Source organism: Pongo pygmaeus, chromosome 13 (genome assembly GCF_028885625.2).
Source record: "Pongo pygmaeus isolate AG05252 chromosome 13, NHGRI_mPonPyg2-v2.0_pri, whole genome shotgun sequence".
Taxonomy (NCBI): Eukaryota; Metazoa; Chordata; class Mammalia; order Primates; family Hominidae; genus Pongo; species Pongo pygmaeus.
In genome coordinates this window covers 111,185,002-111,205,513 of record NC_072386.2, presented here as the reverse complement: position 1 = coordinate 111,205,513, position 20,512 = coordinate 111,185,002, and the positions used below count along the sequence as shown (strand labels likewise).

The 20,512-nt window shown below is 37.4% G+C and overlaps 1 protein-coding gene across 1 annotated transcript in view; it reads left to right on the top strand.

Moving 5' to 3' along the window:
• Window positions 1-14,119, top strand: part of MEGF9 (multiple EGF like domains 9) — a 113,751-nt gene extending 99,632 nt beyond the window's left edge. The window contains exons 4-6 of the mRNA XM_054502820.2: window positions 2,254-2,397; window positions 6,656-6,925; window positions 9,019-14,119. Coding sequence (XP_054358795.1) covers window positions 2,254-2,397; window positions 6,656-6,925; window positions 9,019-9,470 — 866 coding nt within the window. The 3' untranslated portion in view covers window positions 9,471-14,119. The remainder of the gene's footprint in view (window positions 1-2,253; window positions 2,398-6,655; window positions 6,926-9,018) is intronic.
• The last annotated feature ends 6,393 nt before the right edge of the window (window positions 14,120-20,512 follow it).

Below are 20,512 nucleotides of genomic sequence, written 5' to 3'. Positions count from 1 at the left end.
TGAGGAACAATTTAACTTTTAAAATTGTTTTATTTTTAGAGCAAAACTCCAGTTTCCTAGTATGTATTTTTCAGCTGTTTTTTATTGTCACAAAGATACATAGCTAAAGAGAGATCATGATACAAGAAGATCTGAAAGAAGCCAGTACCTAGTGTCTACCACAGCATGAGTGTATACTACTTTGTTATATGTGGGAAAGAGATCATTAATACTATCAGGCCTTTACAATTACATGATTGAAAACGATGATATTTACATACAAGTTTGATTTAATGTTAAGTGTTCATATAACAAACTTTTGAAGATATCTTTCACAATAAATTCATGAAGTTTGGGGGAATTTTGCTGTTGTCAGTTAAGAATTGAGATTTACACTTAGGGAGGCCTACATGGGCGCATCACTTGAGGTCAGAAGTTTGAGACCGGCCTGGCCAACATAGTGAAACCCTATCTCTACTAAAATACAAAAATTAGCCGGGTGTGGTGACGTGCGCCTGTAATCCCAGGTACTCGGGAAGCTGAGGCAGGAGAATCACTTGAACCTGAAGACAGAGGTTGCAGTGAGTGGTGACGTGCGCCTGTAATCCCAGGTACTCGGCAAGCTGAGGCAGGAGAATCACTTGAACCTGAAGACAGAGGCTGCAGTGAGTGGTGAGCAGAGATCATGCCACTGCACTCTAGCCTAAGCCACAGAGCGATCTCCGTCTCAAAATAAAATAAAAATAAAAATAAATTGAGCTTTTTAACATGTAGGTTGAAGACATTTTCATTCTTTTGTTTTTTCAAGTTTTGCTTCAGTTGTGAGACCATTTTATTTCACAGCCTTATTCTCTCTCTCCTTTTAAAAATATTTCTACTAGTAAGGAAAAGAAATCAAGACTTTCATGAATAGTTTTAGCATTGAACTGTAGTTAGCTTACTTTGTAAAATGTCATTATCTTCCTAGATTTCTATGTAGAGTTTACTCACTAATTTCCGTAATAGTAGTTCTGAGTGTCCCTTTGAATCTTTCTGGCCCCATAAGGAAGGAATGTAAATTATGCTACACTTTCTCATTTCCTATTTTCAGATGTTATGCTGCTTCCATGTCTGTAGAACATCCTTACAAATAGAGTGCCAAGGGAGTGTTATTACAAAACCTAACTTTGTTTCTTTTTTCTTCTTTTCTTTATTAATTGTTTTTATTTTTACTTTAAATTTTTAAATATATAAAGCTATGGAGAATAATATAGCAAATACCCATGCACTCACACCCAGAATTATTAATAATAAAGATTTTTATTATTTATTTTATTATTTATTAATTTTATTATTTATTATTTATTATGACATTTTGCTTCATATTTATATATATATGTATATAGTTACATCTTTGAAGTAGAAAATTTCAATAAAGTTGAGGTCCTCTTTTCCTCCCTAGTCCTGTTTTACCCCCCTCCCTCCACAGAGACAAGCAGAGTGTAAAATTCCCCTATACCCTTGCAATCCACATTTTAATTTTCACCTCATATTTATATCCATCTGGTTAGTGTACTCTGTATCCATTTGCTTAGCGCGCTTAATGTGGTTTTTAAATTTTAATAAGTATTCTCTTTCTGTATGTGTTATTCTCCAATTTGCTTTTCAACCAACATTCTTTTTAAGATTTAGGCTGGGTGGCTAATCTAATGGCTCACCCTGTAATCCCAAAACTTTGGGAGGCCGACGCAGGAGAATCGCTGGAGGCTGAGAGTTCAATATCAACCTGGACAACACAGTGAAATCCTGTCTCATAAAATAATTTAAAAATTAGCCGGGTGTAATGGCATGCTCCTGTAGTCCCAGCCACTTGGGAGGCCCCATCTCTTAAAAAAAAAAAAAAAAAAAGGTTTATGCATGTTCATGCATGTATGATTAGTTCACTTATGAAAATGCTACAATTTATCTATTCTTCTGTTAATATGTATTTGGATTGTTTTTATTTTCTCCTTGGCATATAGTTGCTACTTTTGGTATGTAATCAGATCAACCAGCAAGGGTTTATTGAGCCACTAATTCTGTATCACACCTTTCCTTAAGGAGCTTACAATCTGGTAGGGGACACAATTCATAGACATGGGCAGTATAGAAATCAGGTAGGGTAGAAATTAACTCTATCCAATCTTTATTAGTTTTTCTTTTTCTTATGATCTTTTTGTTGCAGGCATGATTTTTGAAAGTTACTTGGCTTTCAAGGTAAATCTTTAACTTTTAAAAATAATTTGCTTCTTTTAGGTGCTTGTTTAAACTGCCAGGAAAATAGCAAAGGAAATCACTGTGAAGAATGTAAAGAAGGATTTTATCAGAGTCCTGATGCCACTAAAGAATGTCTTCGCTGCCCTTGTTCAGCAGTGACATCTACAGGCAGCTGCTCTATAAGTAAGGCCTTTCTCTAACTCTTCATTTTAGAGGAAAAAAAAAATCAGTTATCAATAGATATAAGTTGCATTGATGAATAAAGTTCTGGATGCTATAGGTGAAAGGGAGTTATAAAAACAGCAAAAGTTTTCCTTTCCAGGAATTTATAATCTAATCCAAATATATATATATGTGAATGAGACTTAAAGTGTCTAAAAACCTGCATAATGAGTTAATACAGGAACTTCAAGACTGAGCAACTTTTGCTCACCTATTTCAAGGTAACATTTACTAATTAGTTCCTCCTAGATACCAAATAATGTTGACTAATTGCAATCTAATACATGTAGTTGACTCATTTAATCCTGATGTAATATTAGTTATCTATTGCTAAATAACTAAAATTTAGTGGCTTAAAACAATAAGCATTCATTATTTCACATATTTTCTACCAGGACTTTCGAAGCAGCTTAGCTGGGTGGTGCTGTTTTGAATTTTTTCCTCCCTTTCTTTCTTTCTCCCTGTCTGTTTAAGTAATAGCTTTGTTGAGCTATAATTCACATTTCATACAATTTATTTAAGATGCAAAATTCAGTTTTTTTAGTACATAGTCTTAAAGTTTTGTAACCATGACCACAATCAATTTTAGAAATTTTCATCACCTCCCCCAACAAAAGGACCTAAAAAACAATCCTATAATCATTAGCAATTACTCCCTTTTCCTCTGGCCTTAGGCAACCACTAACCTACTTTTTCTGCTCTGTGGATTTGCCCATTCTGAACATTTCATATAAATGAAGTCATACAATATTGGCCTTGTGTGTCTGGCTTTTTTCACTTAGCATAGTATTTTCGGTTCATTCATGTTATAACATTTCTCAATACTTCATTCCTTTCTGTTACTAAATAATATATTATTGTGTTATACCCCATTTCATTGCTCTCTTCATCAATTGATAGACATTTGTGTTGTTTCCACTTTTTAGCTATTACAAATAATGCTGCTGTGAACATTTGTATACATGTTTTTTTATGTACATATGTTTTCATTTATCTTCAGTGTATACCTAGGAGTGGGATTCCTGGGTCCTGTAGTAACTATGTTTATCCTCTTGAGGAACTGTCAGACTGTTTTCCAAAATGAGTACACCATTTTGCATTCTCATTCTCACCAACCCTGTATGTAGGTTCCAAATTTTCCACAGCTTCACCAACACTTACTATCTGCCTTTATATAATTATAGCCATCCTAGTAGATATGAAGTGGTATTCCACTGTGGTTTTAAGTTGCATGTTCCTGATGGCTAGTTATGTGCTTATTGGTCATTCATATATTTAGAGAAGTATCTATTCAGATCCTTTGCCCATTTAAAATTTGGATCATTTATCTTGTTGTCATTGAGTTGAAATAATTCTTTATATATTCTAGATACAAGTCCCTTAACAGATATATGATTTATAAATATTTTTTCTATTTTGTGGTTTAATTTTTTGCTTTCCTGTTGGTGACCTTCGCAGCAAGGCCCAGTTCAAGTGTTACCTGCTTCATAAAGACTTTTCTATACCTCCCAGTAGGAAATTATCCTGTCCCTCAAGCTCTCGTACTGCAGTGCAGTATCATGTATTTATGTATAGTGGATGCACCAAGAGGGAATAATTACTTTACCTGGAGTGGGGGAATATCAGCAATGGCTTCAGAGAGGATGTGACCTAAAAGCTGAGTCTTGGGGAGTCTGCATTTAGCAGGTAGACAGGAGAAGGAAAGACATTTCAGATAAAAATATCAATAGGAACAATGGTGCAGAAATCTTAAAACAGCTTATTTGATCAAGAAACTACTTAAGAATGGCAGAAACAAAGTATAAGGCAGAAGGAGTGAAACATCAGGCAGGCACATTGAATGTCATATTTGAGGTCCAGTTGGTCTGCCCATGACAGGCATGAAAGGCTTTCACAAACCTTAATTTCAGTCCTTCAGTCTATTTCATCAGGAATTCTTTACATTATTGTTGCTATAGTTGTTGAAGTACAAAAATGCTGTAAAATATGGTACTGTTGTAAGCTGTAACTTCATTGAGAACAAGGAATATATGCCTTTTCACTAAGAATTTTTTTCCTGCATATTATTGTTTGCATGGGTTATGAATAATTCAGCTGCCACCTTTATTGCTAAAAGTAACCTAAGTATTTCTGGTTTAATTCCCTTATTTGAAATATGGAAAGCTGAGGCCCAGAGTTTAGTAACTTACTTGAGATCACACTACCCACTAGGATTGTAAGTGGTAAGTTAGAATTCTTTATCAGTTGCACACTCTGGGAATATACTAAAACCATTGAATTGTATACTTTTAATGGTTGAATGTTATGGTATGTAAATTATATCTCAAAGCCACTTTAAAAAGTAAAAGCGAAAGATGAAAGGAATTCATTTGTCTTGAAGAGCATCAGAAATATGATTCATTGCCACAAGTTTCATGACCACTGTAAAGTATTCCTGCTATAATAACATTAGTCTGTGTTTAGATAACAGAGTGATCCTGTTAGTGTAATTATAATAGTAAATTCTAAGAAAAGAACTAATCTATCTAGCAGATTTAAAAGATGATTTGTTGATTATTAAAAATTATTTATTAAATATAATTAAGAATCCAGAATTGAAATTCTATGAAGAATAAAAAAAGAAACAGATACGTATGAGTTGTTATGTTCCTACTGCCTAAAGTGAAATTACTCAGTAGATATATATTGAATACATGCTATGTTTTAGGCACTGTGCTAAACATTGGCGATAAAGACAGAAAAATGTCAAATAGCTCATAGTTTAATGGGAGAAACACACAAGTAACTAGGTAATTACAATTTCAAATGACATGTGTTACAGTTAAGCATAGACTAACCCTATCCCAAACTGAGGGAATCAAGGAAAACTTTTGTGCTTCTGAGAAGAAGTGATACCTGAGTTAATTCCTACAGATTGAATTTGCTAACTGAACTAGAAAGAGAGAGACAAGAGGATGTCACATGCAGAGAAAGTAGTATGTACAAAACCTCAGAGAGAAGAAAGCAGGCAGTATTTGGGAGTTCTTTTAAGCCATTTAATGTGCCTGAACCTTAGCAGGTGGTGGAGTGTGAAGTGAAGAGAGAAAAGTTGAGAGAAGTAGGCAGAGGTCAGATTATGAAAAGTGCTAAAAATTCTATTACATTTTCACTTAATCCTGAAGGAGTTAGGGAACCATTGAAGAGATTTCTCTAGAGAAGTAACATATTCTTATTTACTTTGAAGTTCAAAGTGAATGTAGGGGTGCATTGTGATCAAAAGAACCATGAGGAAGTAGCTACAATAATCTAGGTGAGAAATGATGAAGGCTTAATCTGAGATCACTCCAGTGGGAATGGAAAGAGACATCTGTGGATTGGAAAGACTTTAATCAGGTACAATTGATATGAATTGATAACTGCTTAGAAGGGACAGGGAGAAGGAGGACTGAGAGATGATTCTCAGTGTTTTGGCTTATGCAAGTGGGTAGATGTTGGTACCATTCACTGAGATCTAGGGAACATTGAAGGAAGACAGGACTCAGGAAGGGAAGATACTGAGGACAGTGTTGTACATGTTAAGTTTGAGATGTTTGTGGATCCAGGTGTACAGGAAGTTAGTATATAGTTTGGAATTTAGGACAGAGATGTAGACTAGAGATACACATGTTGGAATTGTTGATGATGTCAGTGGATGAGGCCACCCATGGAAAATGAGCAGAGAAGAGAAAGAAACCAAGAATAGAAGTCTGCGGAGTACCAACATTTAAGTATGGGAGGGATGGAGGAAGTTTTTGTTAAAACAATATTTTATCCAATCTGTCATCTATAAAAAGAAGGGAATAACACAATTATGAGAGTGCCAACCCATCATAATCATTCAGACTCCTTATGTAAGCCACTTATTTTGCTCTCTACCTGAATAGGTTCTCTGGATGGCCCCATCATTCCTACAATAAGCTGGAAAATTAGTAAATAGATTATAGATTATTAGTTTAATTAATTAATAGAGATTATTATATGTCTCTAGAGAGGAGACCATAGGGAAGGTTTATAAAAAACAAATTATAGACAGAGTCTCATCATGTTGCCCAGGCTGGTCTCAAACTCCTGGGCTCAAGCGATCCTTCCACCTTGGCCTCCAAAGTTCTGGGATTATAAATCTTTTTAAGGACTAGTAGTTGTTTTGCATTTTTAATTGTAGCTTCAGACTGTACTAAACTTTTGGCATTCTCTCTTTTAGAATCGAGTGAATTGGAACCTGAATGTGACCAGTGTAAAGATGGTTACATAGGCCCGAACTGCAATAAATGTGAAAATGGCTATTACAATTTTGACAGCATCTGTAGAAAGTGCCAATGTCACGGCCATGTGGACCCAGTTAAAACTCCAAAGATTTGTAAGCCCGAGAGTGGTGAGTGCATCAACTGCCTCCATAACACCACTGGGTTTTGGTGTGAGAACTGCCTAGAAGGTTATGTTCAAGACCTCGAGGGAAATTGCATCAAGAAAGGTAAAACTTCACCTAAGTGATTGTAAATTTAATATCTAAACCTAGCAGTGAAAAATGGAAGGCTTTGTAAAACCTTCCAACCCTACCAGAGGAGTTTCTGGAAATAGATTTTGATAGATATTTGCCTAAAGAGGTTTCCTTCCATTCCTGCTGCTCTTCTGACACTCCACAGTCAACTCCAGAAATTTGAGGACCAAGACAAAGTCATTGCGACAGTGAGACAAAATGTTCTCACATTTTTCTCTTCATCTATTTTTATTTTTATGTGAATAATTTAAGAATCCTATCATTTCTTTTATTCTTTGCTTCCTTTATTCTCATCACTTTGAGGGATCATCAAAGGTCTTTTGAAGTAGGGACATCTAATCTGGTTAGAAGTTCCAGCTGAGAAGCTGGAGTTCATTCTAGCATCTGTCCTAACTTTGGGCCTAAGTTTCCCCACGTACAATGGAGGAAATAATAATATTCCTTTTGATTTTTAAAAGCAAAAGTTATTCACATGGCAAAATATTTCTTATAGGAAAGCTCAGTAATTAAAAATTAATGATTATGAATTCAGGATGAGTTCGGATATTGAGGGTTTATTAGGTCACAGAGAGATTGGACCATGCTGTTCTACAAACCACTCTTTGATATTCTAACGTGCTGAACATGAGGCTGATAAACAGTTGGTCTGTGGCAAGTGTCATCTTTCTGCCATTTTCTTGATATCTTTATACTGTTGTGATCAAGGCAGAAAGATTCAGATTGAACCCTATTACTAGCTAGAGATGCTGCTACTCAGTTCTCTTACCTATTTGGGAGGCACACTTTGTCCATAGTTAGCTGACAGAACTGATGATTTTTCTTATTAGCTATTAGGTAATATATATAAACTTTGCCTCTTTTTAGAATAAATTGATATGGCTTTCATGGTGAAGAATTATAATAATAATAGTAATACTTTTATTGAGTACCTACTATATGCCAAGCACTGTAAGCATTAAATGTGATAATGCTGTGTAGTATATTATTTCATTTAATCCTTCCCAAGAACTCTGCAAAGTTGATGTTATTATTCACATTTTACAGATAAGGAAACTGAGCTTTAAAAAAATTTACTTATCTATAGCCACACACTTCTGTTTGATTCCAAAGCCTTTAGTCCTTCCACCAAACTATGCTGCCATTAGAAATACAAAGTATAATACCTAAATTATAAAGTAGCTGTAATCTACACAAAGGAAGAATTCCTACACATGGAATTAAGGAAAGCTGTTTTCTCTCTTGGCTGACGTCAGCCTCAGACATTTAAAATTTGTTTCTCAGACATAACTAGAGGTATAGTTTTCCCTACACCTCCTTTGCAGATAATTATTTTACCTTTATGAAATGCCATCAGACTTGTTAGACTTATTTTTGTTCAAATGATTGCCATATATCCCTGTTACTTTTAACTATGTGATTTAGAGCTCAGTAGTGACAAATTTACTGCCTTTGCAGGAATTTGTATGATTTTATCTAAGAGTAAATAAGAATGGAAAACTCCAACACTGGTATTTTCCCAAAGATTTTTTTTTTTTTGAGACAGAGTCTTGCTGTGTTACCCAGGCTGGAGTGCAGTAGCATGATCTCAGCTCACTGCAACCTCCGCCTCCCAGGTTCAAACAGTTCTCTGCCTCAGCCTCTCGAGTAGCTGGGATTACAGGCACCTGCCACCACGCCCAGCTAAATTTTTGTATTTTCAGTAGAGACAGAGTTTCACCATCTTGGCCAGGCTGGTCTTGAACTCCTGACTTCCTGATCCACCCTCCTCGGCCTCCCAAAGTGCTGGGATTACAGGTGTGAGCCACCAGGCCCGGCACAAAGATTTTAATGTAGATACTATACGTATTGGAAAACAGCCATAGATGTAATAATCTGGCTTTCTAGACCCTGATTCTTACCCTTATCACTATATTTCTTTAAACATTATTTTTAACTTGCATTACCTTAAAGCAGAATATCATGTCAACATCCTACATCAACATTCACTCCCATGCGTATTTCTTTTATTGTTTCTCAAAACTAGATAATTCTGTCTTTTACATTTCATTCTCTGTTTTTATTTTCAGAAGTTATTGTTCCAACACCTGAAGGTTCTACCATTTTGGTTTCCAATGCCTCTTTGACCACATCAGTGCCCACCCCTGTTATAAATAGTACTTTTACCCCTACAACCCTGCAGACTATCTTTTCAGTAAGCACTTCTGAAAACAGCACTTCAGCTTTAGCTGATGTATCATGGACCCAATTTAACATCATCATTTTGACAGTCATCATCATTGTTGTGGTGCTGCTAATGGGATTTGTGGGGGCTGTATATATGTACCGCGAGTACCAAAACCGGAAACTCAATGCCCCCTTTTGGACCATCGAGCTGAAAGAAGACAATATCAGTTTCAGCAGCTACCATGACAGCATTCCCAATGCAGATGTTTCGGGATTGTTGGAAGATGATGGCAATGAAGTGGCTCCCAATGGGCAGCTGACCCTGACGACACCCATACATAACTACAAAGCCTAAGGAGCTAGAACTGTTCTGAATTGTTAAACCACAGTGCTTACTAAGACAGCATCAGCCCCTGGGCCAGACAAAGCCTGGCTAGAGTTTGCTGAGAAAGCAAAGGCAAATAGTGCATCTGAAATTTTCAGGTACAAATTTGTAATGCGCTTAGCCTATCTATTGCTCTTAGTTTTCCCATGAAGATCTGAAGCGTTCACTGTCATTAGGACTTGAAGTAAAGTATATTTTTGTACCAAACCACGTGGGAGTATGGAAAAGCTGAACCCCATAGTGCAGCCCAAAACCACTTTGACCTCCAGATAGACTCCTGGGGAAGTGTTCACCAAGCCAGTAGTAACAAGATGATGGATGTGGAGGGGGAAAAGACAGCTGGAAGACTTCATCTCCATTCCTGAAACTTTTTTTTTAAAACAGGGTCAGGGATTATATTCATTTTACTATACAAAAGGACATCATTGAGGAAAAGCTTGTTTCTAGGCTGTATCACAATAAATAATCTTGATTGTTTCTAGAACAGGGGTAGAAAAGTCCCAAGATCTTCAGAAGGGCTTGGTTTTTTCCTCCCAGGATTCTTGCTCAGTGATGAGTTGAAAGCACAGGATAAGCTTCTAAGGGAGGAAGGCAGCATTGGGGAGCAGGAGGCTGATGGTCCTCCTCAGGGTCTCAGTGTAAATGATAAATTGTCTAAAAATAAGGAATATTCCTGCCTCTAGAGAAATAAGGTGTACATAGTTAATGTAGCATATCTGGTCGACATTGTATTTGTATCTATTTGTAAAAAAAAAATCATGTCATATTTTATCATCGGGAATTTATTTGTACAGCAGTTAATGGTGTTGTAAAAAGAAAAATATGGGGATTGCTTAAAATACTGTAAAATAGATGGCAATATTGCTAGAGCTGGGACTCTGGTGAGCATCAGTCATTTTTAGTCCTTCTTGAGGACATTGCTGAAATTTATAAGAGGTCGAATATTTCTAATCTTTCTTTCCTTTCTCAGTCTAAAAGTAGAGTTATATGCTCTTTGACTTACTATGATTCAAGCAATAGATTTTGAAGTCAATAATCGTTAAGCTGGGACATAGGATGCATTCTTCAAAAACATTAATCTAATTAGACACTAGCCACCCTATATATTTTACATAGATTAATATAAAACATATCCTCATTAAAAAATGTTTTTCTTGAATGTAAAAGATAGTCTTCCAAAGGATAGAAATATTTTAGTTCCAAGAGAAAAGCCATCATATTACTTGGGATCTGTAGTTTTCATGCCTGTGAAATATTTATAATCCTCCCTCCCCCCAAATAAAAAATCTCCTACATGTGAACATAGCCTGTCACTCATTTGCCATGAGGTATGTGCCATCTCCCTGCAGTGCTATAGTTCTTCCATTGTCTTCCTGTCTGGTTAATGAGTAGCTTTGTAGATGGGTGTGTATAGTTAGTTCTTGCTTTTTGATGCAGTTTTTTCCTAGAGGCCAACTACTGTTGCTCTCGTTTATTATGATATTGACATTTTGGGTTAAGCAAGGTGGGTGGGAAAGGTGGTCAGATGTTAAATATAACTTATTAGGAGGAACAGTGAACTGTGAAGTGGTTAGAAAAAAAATAAAAACTTCTTATTAGATTAGACCTAGGAAATCCAAGCTGACCCCTTTGCCTAACTTCCCTAGAGAAAAACCTAGAACTTGGTCATCCCTTTATAGGAGACCCCTAAGTTGTTCTCAGGGTTTGGAGATGATGTTCTGGAGGGAGTACAAGCAAATAATCTACTTCTGGTAATCTGAGGGTGCTTTGCATATTTGGCCATTGCTCAGAAGAATAGAGGTTACATTATATTACATTATATGAAAATTACTTAGTTTTTCTATAGCCCTTTGTAGTTTGCAAAGCACTTTTCCATATGTGTGTCCTCTCTTCCACACCATAGCCCCCTGAGGAAGTAATTGTTGTCCCCATTTTATAGATGAAAAGACTGAGGCACAGAGGAGCTAAATATCTTGTTCAAGGCTATACAATGTGTGTGATTATTAGGCTTGGAATCAGGGCTCCTAACTCTAAAGCACATGTTTTTTCAACTATATGCAGAAATTGCCTAGCCATGGACACAAGAAAGCTGGGAGGAAGAGTTCTACTTGTGGATGTTTTTAATTTTTTTTAAATATCAGGAGCAATCCAGGGCCATACAGCTATGAAGCACTTAGTGAAAAGAACACAAGAAGATTTACTATCTGAAGCTAGTATTAGTGATTAGAAAACAAAACTGCCAGTTTGTGCTTCATTAAGGTGAACTCATCTCTCCAAGCAGGGAGGGAAAATTTGCTTTCCCTAGCAGTTGCTGCATATGTGTGTACAGACTGCACAATTCTAAGAAATTGTGCAAAATGGCATACCTGTCTTTCTCCCAGATAACCGCCCCCCACCCCCCAAAAAAAGGTCAGGATTAAAGGTGGTGAGAAGTGAACATTTATTAAACAGAAGTTAAACCAATAGAGAAAGGAGGTTTGTTGGAGTCTAAGAGGATTTTGACCATGTAGAAATTCCTTGAAACAGACCTTAAAAGGTATTGAAAAATTGAATCACAAAGAAAGTTTACCTTTAAATACTTGTTAATGGCTCCTAGATCATGGTTATAATTTTTCTCAATGGGAAAAAAAGTCTTAAAATTTGTTTTAAATAATATCCTCTAATGTCTCTAGCTTTTTGATTCTGGAAATAATTTGCTTTAAAATATAAATCAATCAGGAAGTAATCTACCACTGAAATCATTCTAGGAAACTAGTATGGGATGCACTGCACAATATTCTTTCCTCTAAAGGCATGAGCCCCATAAACTGTGGCATCTGGCAGCAGGATGCCATCAGTCCTTTAGAAAGCCTAATTTTGGGCCGGGTGCGGTGGCTCACGCCTGTAATCCCAGCACTTTGGGAGGCCGAGGCGGGTGGATCACAAGGTCAGGTGTTCGAGACCAGCCTGGTCAACATGGCAAAACCCCGTCTCTACTAAAAACACAAAAATTAGCTAAGTGTACGTGCCTGTAGTCTCAGCTACTTGGGAGGCTGAGGCAGGAGAATCACTTGAACCCGGGAGGCAGAGGTTACAGTGAGCCAAGATGGCGCCATTTCACTGCAGCCTGGGCGACAGAGCAAGACTCTGTCTCAAAAAAAAGGAAAAAAAAGCCTAATATTGGGAGAATGTTTGTGTAAGGATTGGAAATGTGTTTATTTTTGAATAAGATAGCACTGATGTGAATCTTATTTGGAAATTACAGATACTGCCATTAAGCGATGCTTTTATCTTCATTAATTTATTTTAGTAAGCGCCTATGCATTTCTGATGGTTAGGTGCCCTAGGTAGTGTTAAGTATGTCCGTGTCCTCCCTTACTCCCCTCTCGCTCCCTCTGCCCTCTATCCCCTAGGGTTCTTTTATTAATGGAATTTCTCCAGTTATAGAGAAAAAAATGACATTTGAAAACTAAAGCTCATTTATATTAATACTAAGGTCCTGTGGGCCTAGTGCGTTACTCTTCCCAGTGATACCTAGATTTTAAGAGTAGAGAACAGAGGAAACATGGGATGAGAGGAGAGAGGCTTTTTAGACAACATTTGTAGACACCTCAAATTATATCACTATTTTCTAGCGCCAATATTCCCAGGTAAATTGACCATTAAAGCAATATTTACTGACCTACTAGTTTATTTTGGTCAGCTGAGTGCCATCAGGATATTTAGCCCTTTAAGTGCTGTTTTGGGAGGAGAAAACTAAAGCAACAATACTTCCTCTTGACAGCTTTGATTGGAACGGCGTTATTAGATCATTGACCTCGGTCCTACACTTTTTAGGATGCTTGGTGAACATAACACCACTTATAATGAACATCCCTGGTTCCTATATTTTGGGCTATGTGGGTAGGAATTGAATTTCCACATCTCAAGGCAAGCTCTCTGACAAAAAGTTCAGAGAAGTAAAAAGCAACCCAGTGTAACCTACTACAGCAAGAAAAGCATTTCTGGCTTCATCCACAAAGAACCTTTGGTCTGTTACACTCTTCTTGATAGTGAGGAGTTTGGGAGCTAAAATAAATTTGGCGTGTGCGGGGGAGTAAGGGAAGGTTATTGCATTTTTCTGTTTAACCCTGAGCCAGTGTCTATGCCAAAGGGAAAGGCAGGAAGAATACACGCATACATCTGAAGAAGTCAAATAATATCAAACGGCCTAAAGGTTATAGATCATTAAAATGTCAGTGGTTGAATGATGTTTGCTCAAAGGCAATTTGGGAATCTTTCTTGTTACTTATGCATACGCAATAACTGCAGCAGCAGCCCTAGAAAGTAAGCCCAGGGCTTCAGATCTAAGTTAGTCCAAAAGCTAAATGATTTAAAGTCAAGTTGTAATGCTAGGCATAAGCACTCTATAATACATTAAATTATAGCCCAAGCAATTAGGGAATGTTTCTGAAACATTAAACTTGTATTTATGTCACTAAAATTCTAACACAAACTTTAAAAAACGTGTCTCATACATATGCTGTACTAGGCTTCATCATGCATTTCTAAATTTGTGTATGATTTGAATATATGAAAGAATTTATACAAGAGTGTTATTTAAAATTATTAAAAATAAATGTATATAATTTGTACCTATTGTAGATTTGTTGTTTACTTTTTTATGTGGTCAGAGTTGTTTGATGTCTTCAAATACATGCCAAGGATCATTTATTTTCAGCCCACTTCATAAAAATCTTTGAACTCTTCATTTATTGGCCATGTATTTTGTTTAAGTTCATTTAAAGAATGTTTTCTACTTTCTTGGGGGGAAAAAATCCATGAAGAAGATTCCCTCTCTTAGAGGAAAACAAAACCTGAGAAGAAAATATATTAACATATATTTTTGTTTGTGCTTTTGCCTATTCCCTCTGACATCCATCGGATTTTATAGAGAAAACTTGCTCGCTTTGGATTTCTTTGTCACACATATAAAGAATTTCCTTTCTTTGGTAGAAATCTGAAGAGAAACCATATTCTACCTGTTTATTAGGTAACTTGTAATGAGAGTACATCTTTTTAATATTTTAAGCTACTCTTGAAGAACCTGTATTTTAACAAAGCTAGATGGTATTAATGGGATGCCATCTGAGAGATTCCTTTATTTGAAAAAAAAGAAAAGAAAAAGTCAGGCATTTCTTTGTGCTGAGAGCTTTATAAACTTAAACTGTTTTATTCAACTTCAGTTGGTTAACATTTAAATTTTTAAACTCTATTTTTTCTTTCTTTTCTAGCCACACAAGAAAACAGGTTTTATCACTTTATAATAACACCTTATGTTTATACATGTGGTTCTGTGATGTATATGAATTGGGTATTAAGGGAAAAGAATAAGCATGGCAGAAATCTAAACAAATTACAGTTTCAAGAGAAAGTATATATATACAAACAAGTAAGGACATTTGCGAGGTTGCATTATCAAAACTGGTTGTATTCATTTTCCATAGGAGTATAAGACATCTATGTTTTAAAAAAATTCCACATGCTCCATTATAATTAAGTCAGTAACTTCAAAGTAACAGTGTGCTTACTTATATTTTAAAAGTTAAGCTGAATTAAAAACGTTTTTCATGAGATGATAGCATTAGGAGTGTTGACAGGCTGAAAATCAACATTCTATCTAAATCAATGTTAAAATTGTAGTTTTACCTATTAAGTTAGTCTTTCAAGGCAATTTTATGAGGAATTATTGTAGTAATTGTACAGGCTTTCTAGTACTTCTCTGTACAAAATGAAAGCCATCAGACAATGTTAAATTTACAATGTGCTGCTTGTTTGTATTAACAATAAGTAGATTTTAAACCTTGTCTGTTGAATGGAACACTGCACTTCAAACAGTTGCAAAAGAAAACAGGCAAAATGTTTTCTTTGTATGTAATAAGAGTAGGTTTGGGTAATAAAAAAAGTATTTGGGAGGAAATCTTCTTTTGTGGTTTCCTTTGTGTTGTCAGACAAACTGCTGAAATTGTATATGTCAGTATTGGTTCTTTCAATCTTTGACCCAAAGAAGGAAAAGTCTCAGCTCTTCCCATGTTAATTACTATTCCAATTCAACCATGTTAAACTCATACAATTTCCTACATATGCCAGGTTATATGATGTCTTCCTCCCTTTGCTGGTGACTGCTTCCCCTACCTATAATACCCTTGAGAATGCTCATTCTTTGCAAACCTTTGATAAAGGCAAGTTGATCAATTCTTAAATTTGTACCTCCATTTTGCCTAATGAATACTTCTACTACTGCACATATTTTATTATAAATACTTGTTAGTTTGTGCCTTCCCCAGTGAACTCTGTATTCCTTGAAATCAGGAGCGTTTATTCTTCTGCCTCTGGCATCTGGCATGTTGCTGGTACATTGTGGGTGCTCAGTAAGTGATGGTTTATGTACAAAAGGTAGTTGACAATACAAGAGTTGGTATGTGAACTTATTTGTTGAAGTATGGCAAGAAAACTTCTATTCAGTGGATAGGATAATATTTCTTATTCAAGAGAGGTGTCAATTTTACATAGGCTTCAGAGGTTCTCAGAAACCCTTGAAATTTCATGCTGTTTTGTTTATTGTTGCAATTGTGTTTCTTTTTTTCTGGAGAGAAGACCCATACTTTAATCATTGTCTCAAAAGGATCCATGATCGGCCCGGCGCAGTGGCTCACGCCTGTAATCCCAGCATTTTGGGAGACCGAGGTGGGTGGATCACCTGCGGTCAGGAGTTAGAGACCAGCCTGGCCAACATGGGGAAACCCCATCTCTACTAAAATACAAAATTAAGCCAGGCATGGTGGCAGGCGCCTGTGATCTCACTTACTCAGGGGGCTGAGGCAGGAGAATTGCTTGAACCTGGGAGGCGGAGTTTGCAGTGAGCCGAGTTTGTGCCAGTGCACTCCAGCTTGGGTGACAGAGCGAGACTCTGTCTCAAAAAAAAAAAAAAAAAAAGATACATGATCCCCAAAGGATAAACAACTAATTGAAGGATTATTACTTCGTTTTTCAGCAATCAAAATCCTCCCACTGAATGTAAATTGGCACAACTGGTAAATTGGTCTTTATTTCAGGAAGTCCACTTCTAGGAAATCTTCATAAGGAAATGACCTAAAAAGCAGAGACTTCACAAAATTTTTTTTCAGACTGGTGTATAAAGTTTCAAAAATTGGGAATAAATTCTAGATGTTCAAGAACAGAGATGTAGGCTGGCACGGTGGCTCACACCTGTAATCCCAGTACTTTAGGAGGCTGAGGCGGGTGGATCACTTGAGGTCAGGAGTTCGAGACTAGCCTGACCAACATGGCGAAACCCCGTCTCTACTAAAAATACAAAAATTAGTCGGGTCTGGTGGTGCATGCTTATAATCTCAGCTACTTGGGAGGCTGAGGCAGGAGAATGGCTTGAACCTGAGAGGCGGAGGTTGCAGTGAGCCGAGATCGTGCCATTGTACTCCAGCCTGGGAGACAGAGTGAGACTCCTTCTCAAAAAAAAAAAAAAAAAAAAGAATAGAGATGTAGTTTAGTGCATATACTTGATGAGATAACATGCAGTCACTAAGAGGGATTAGGGAGAATTATTAAAAACTGAATCAAAGTTAAATGAAGAAAAATGATATGTTTTGAAGATGTGCATGTAATTTCACTCATGGTATATAGTTTAGAGAAACTCATATATGTGCACCAGAAGCTGCATTTGAAATTCTCCATTGCAGCATTATTTATTATAGCAAAATAATTGGAAACAGTCCAAATGTCTGTCAGTAGAAGAATTGTGGCCTATCCATATACTTTGAACAGAATTGTATGCAGTCGTGGAAAATGAATGAATTACAGCTATATACATCAATGTGGATAAATCACAAAAACAATGTTGAGCAAAAAAAAGTAAGTCATAGAGGCCAGGTATGTAATCCCAGCACTTTGGGAGGCCGAGGTGGGCAGATCACTTGAGGTAAGGAGTTCGAGACCAGCCTGGCCAACATGGTGAAACCCCATCTCTACTAAAAATACCAAAATTAGCCAGGCGTGGTGGCAGGCACCTGTAATCCCGGCTACTCAGGAGGCTGAGGCAGGAGAATCGCTTGAACCTGGAAGGCGGAGGTTGCAGTGAGCCGAGATCATGCCACTGCACTCCAGCCTGGGTGACAGAGCGAGACTCTGTCTGAAAAAAAAAAAAAGAAAAATTAGCATTTTGTACTGAATGAAAATGAAACAACATTTCAAAGTTGTGGAATGCAGCTAAAGCAGTAGAGAAAAGCTCAGAGTACTAAATGTTTATATTAGAAAAAAGACTTCAAATTAATGACGTAAGCTTCTATCTTAAAAAGCTAGAAAACGAAGAGCAAAATAAACCCGAAGTATGCAGTTAGGAAATAACAAAGACAAGAGCAAAAATAAAATAGAAAACATAAAAAATGGAGCTAAAAGCTAGATCTTTGAAATTCAATACAGTTTGTAGACTTCCAGACAGATAGATGATCAGAAAAATTAAGAGAGGGAGAAAACACACACACAAAAACAGTACCAGGAATGAGAGAGGGGAAATCACTATACATCCCATAAATATTAAAAGGATAATAAAGGGGCCAGGCGTGGTGGCTCATGCCTGTAATCCCAGCACTTTGGGTGACCGAGGTGGGGGGATCACTTGAGGTCAGCAGTTTGAGAGACCAGCCTGGCCAACATGGTGAAACTCCGACTCTCCTAAAAAAATACAAAAATTAGCCAGGCGTAGCACCTGTAGTCCCAGCTACACGAGAGGCTGAGGAATGAGAATTCGCTTGAACCTGGGTGGCCGAGATTGCAGTGAGCCGAGATTGCTCCACTTCACTCCAGTCTGGGTGACAGAACAGAGCAAGACCCCGTCTAAAAAAAAGGATAATAAAGGAAGTTTATGCCAACAAATTTGATGACTTACGTGAAATGTACATATTCCTTCAAAGACACAAACCATGCTCACTCAAAAAGAAATAGATAACCTAAGTAGCCATGTTACCTTTATTTAATTTAATTTGTAGTTAAAAACTATTTGTTTGTTTATTTATTTATTTATTTTTGAGATGGAGTCTTGCTCTGTCGCCCAGGCTGGAGTGCAATGGTGTGATCTCAGCTCCCTGCAACCTCTGCCTCCTGGGTTCAAGCAATTCTCCTGCCTCAGCCTCCCAAGTAGTAGGATTACAGGTGCACGCCACAATGCCTGGCTAATTTTTGTATTTTTTGTAGTAGAGATGGGGTTTCACCATGCTTGCCAGATTGGTCTCAAACTCCTGACCTTGTAATCTGCCCGCCTTGGCCTACCGAAGTGTTGGGATTACAGTCATGAGCCACACCGTGCCTGGCCTGTAGTTAAAAACCTTTCACAGGCCATATATGATGGCTCACACTGTAATACCAGCACATTGAGAGGCCAAGGCAAGAGGACTGCTTGAGCCCAAGAGTTTGAGGCCAGCCTGGGCAACAAAATGAGACCCCGTCTCTACAAAAAAAAAAAAAAAAAAAAAGAAAAAAAAGAAAAAAGAAAAATTAGCCATGTGTGCTGGTATATGCCTGTAGTCCCAGCTATTTGGGAAGCTGAGGTGGGAGGATCACTTGAGCCCAGCATTTTGAGGCTGCAGTGAGCCGTGACTGCACCACTGCACTCTATCCTGGGCAACAGAGTGAGACCCTGTCTCTGAATAAACAAAAAATAAACCTTTCACAAAGAAAACTCCAGGTCTGGATAGCTTCACTGGTGAACTCGAGAAATATTTAAAGAAATATTACCAATTCTACACAAACTCTTCCAGAAAAGCTAAAGAAGCAGCAATATTTCTCAACTCATCCTGTGAAACCAGCATTACCCAAATAAAAAAAGAAGACATAACAAGAAAACTACAGACCAATGTCTCTCATGAATATAGACAGAAACATTTCTAAGAAAATTCAAGCAAATTTAAGTACAACAATACACTTTAAAAAACAGTACTTCAAGGCTGGGCGCGGTGGCTCCTGCCTGTAATCTTAGCACTTTGGGAGGCCAAGGCGGGCGGATCACCCAAGGTCAGGACTTTGAGACCAGCCTGGCCAACATGGCAAAACCCTGTCTCTACTACAAAAAATACAAAAATTAGCCGGGTGTGGTGGCGCATGCCCGTAATCCCAGCTACATGGGAGGCTGAGGCAGGAGAATTGCTTGAACCCAGGAGGTGGAGGTTGCACCACTGCACTCCAGCCTGGGTGACAGAGCAAGACTCTGTCTCACACACACACACACACGCACAAATAGTACTTCATTACCAACTGGGGTTTATCACATAAATGTAAGTTTGGTATAACATTTAAAAATCAATCAGTGTAATTCACAAAGGCTGAGAAAGAAAAATAATATGGTGATTACCTCAATAGCTGTACAAAAGGCATTTGACAAAATCCAATATTCATTCATGATAAAAATGATGTTGATGATGATGATGATGATGATGATGATGATGATACTCTCTTGTGTATTGTGATATAATAAGAAATATAGGCTGGGCACAGTGGCTTACGCCTGTAATCCCAGCACTTTGGGAGGCTGAGGTGGGTGGATCACTTGTGGCCAGGAGTTTAAGATCAGCATGGCCCAACATGGCGAAACCCTGTCTCCACTAAAAATACAAAAAAAAATGGCCTGGCATGGTGGCGAACGCCTGTAATCCCAGCTACTCGGGAGGCTGAGGCAGGAGAATCATTTGAACCCAGGAGATGGAGGCTGCAGTGAGCTGAGATTGCGCCACTGCACTCTAGCCTGGGCAACAGAGCAAAACCCTGTCTCAAAAAAAAAAAAGAAATATATATTTTGGTCTTTGTCTAGCTCCTAGCTTTTGTACAAATTTCTAAATGATAAGAGCTGTAGTAGCATCTTATGTTATATTTGGTTTTTGTTCCTGGCTCTTGTAATAGGTCCAGGGTGATAAAGGTGAAAGGAACAATTTTTGTTACTTATAATAAGCCCCTGTTGACCACACCTGAGTTAATGAAGTGACTTTGGA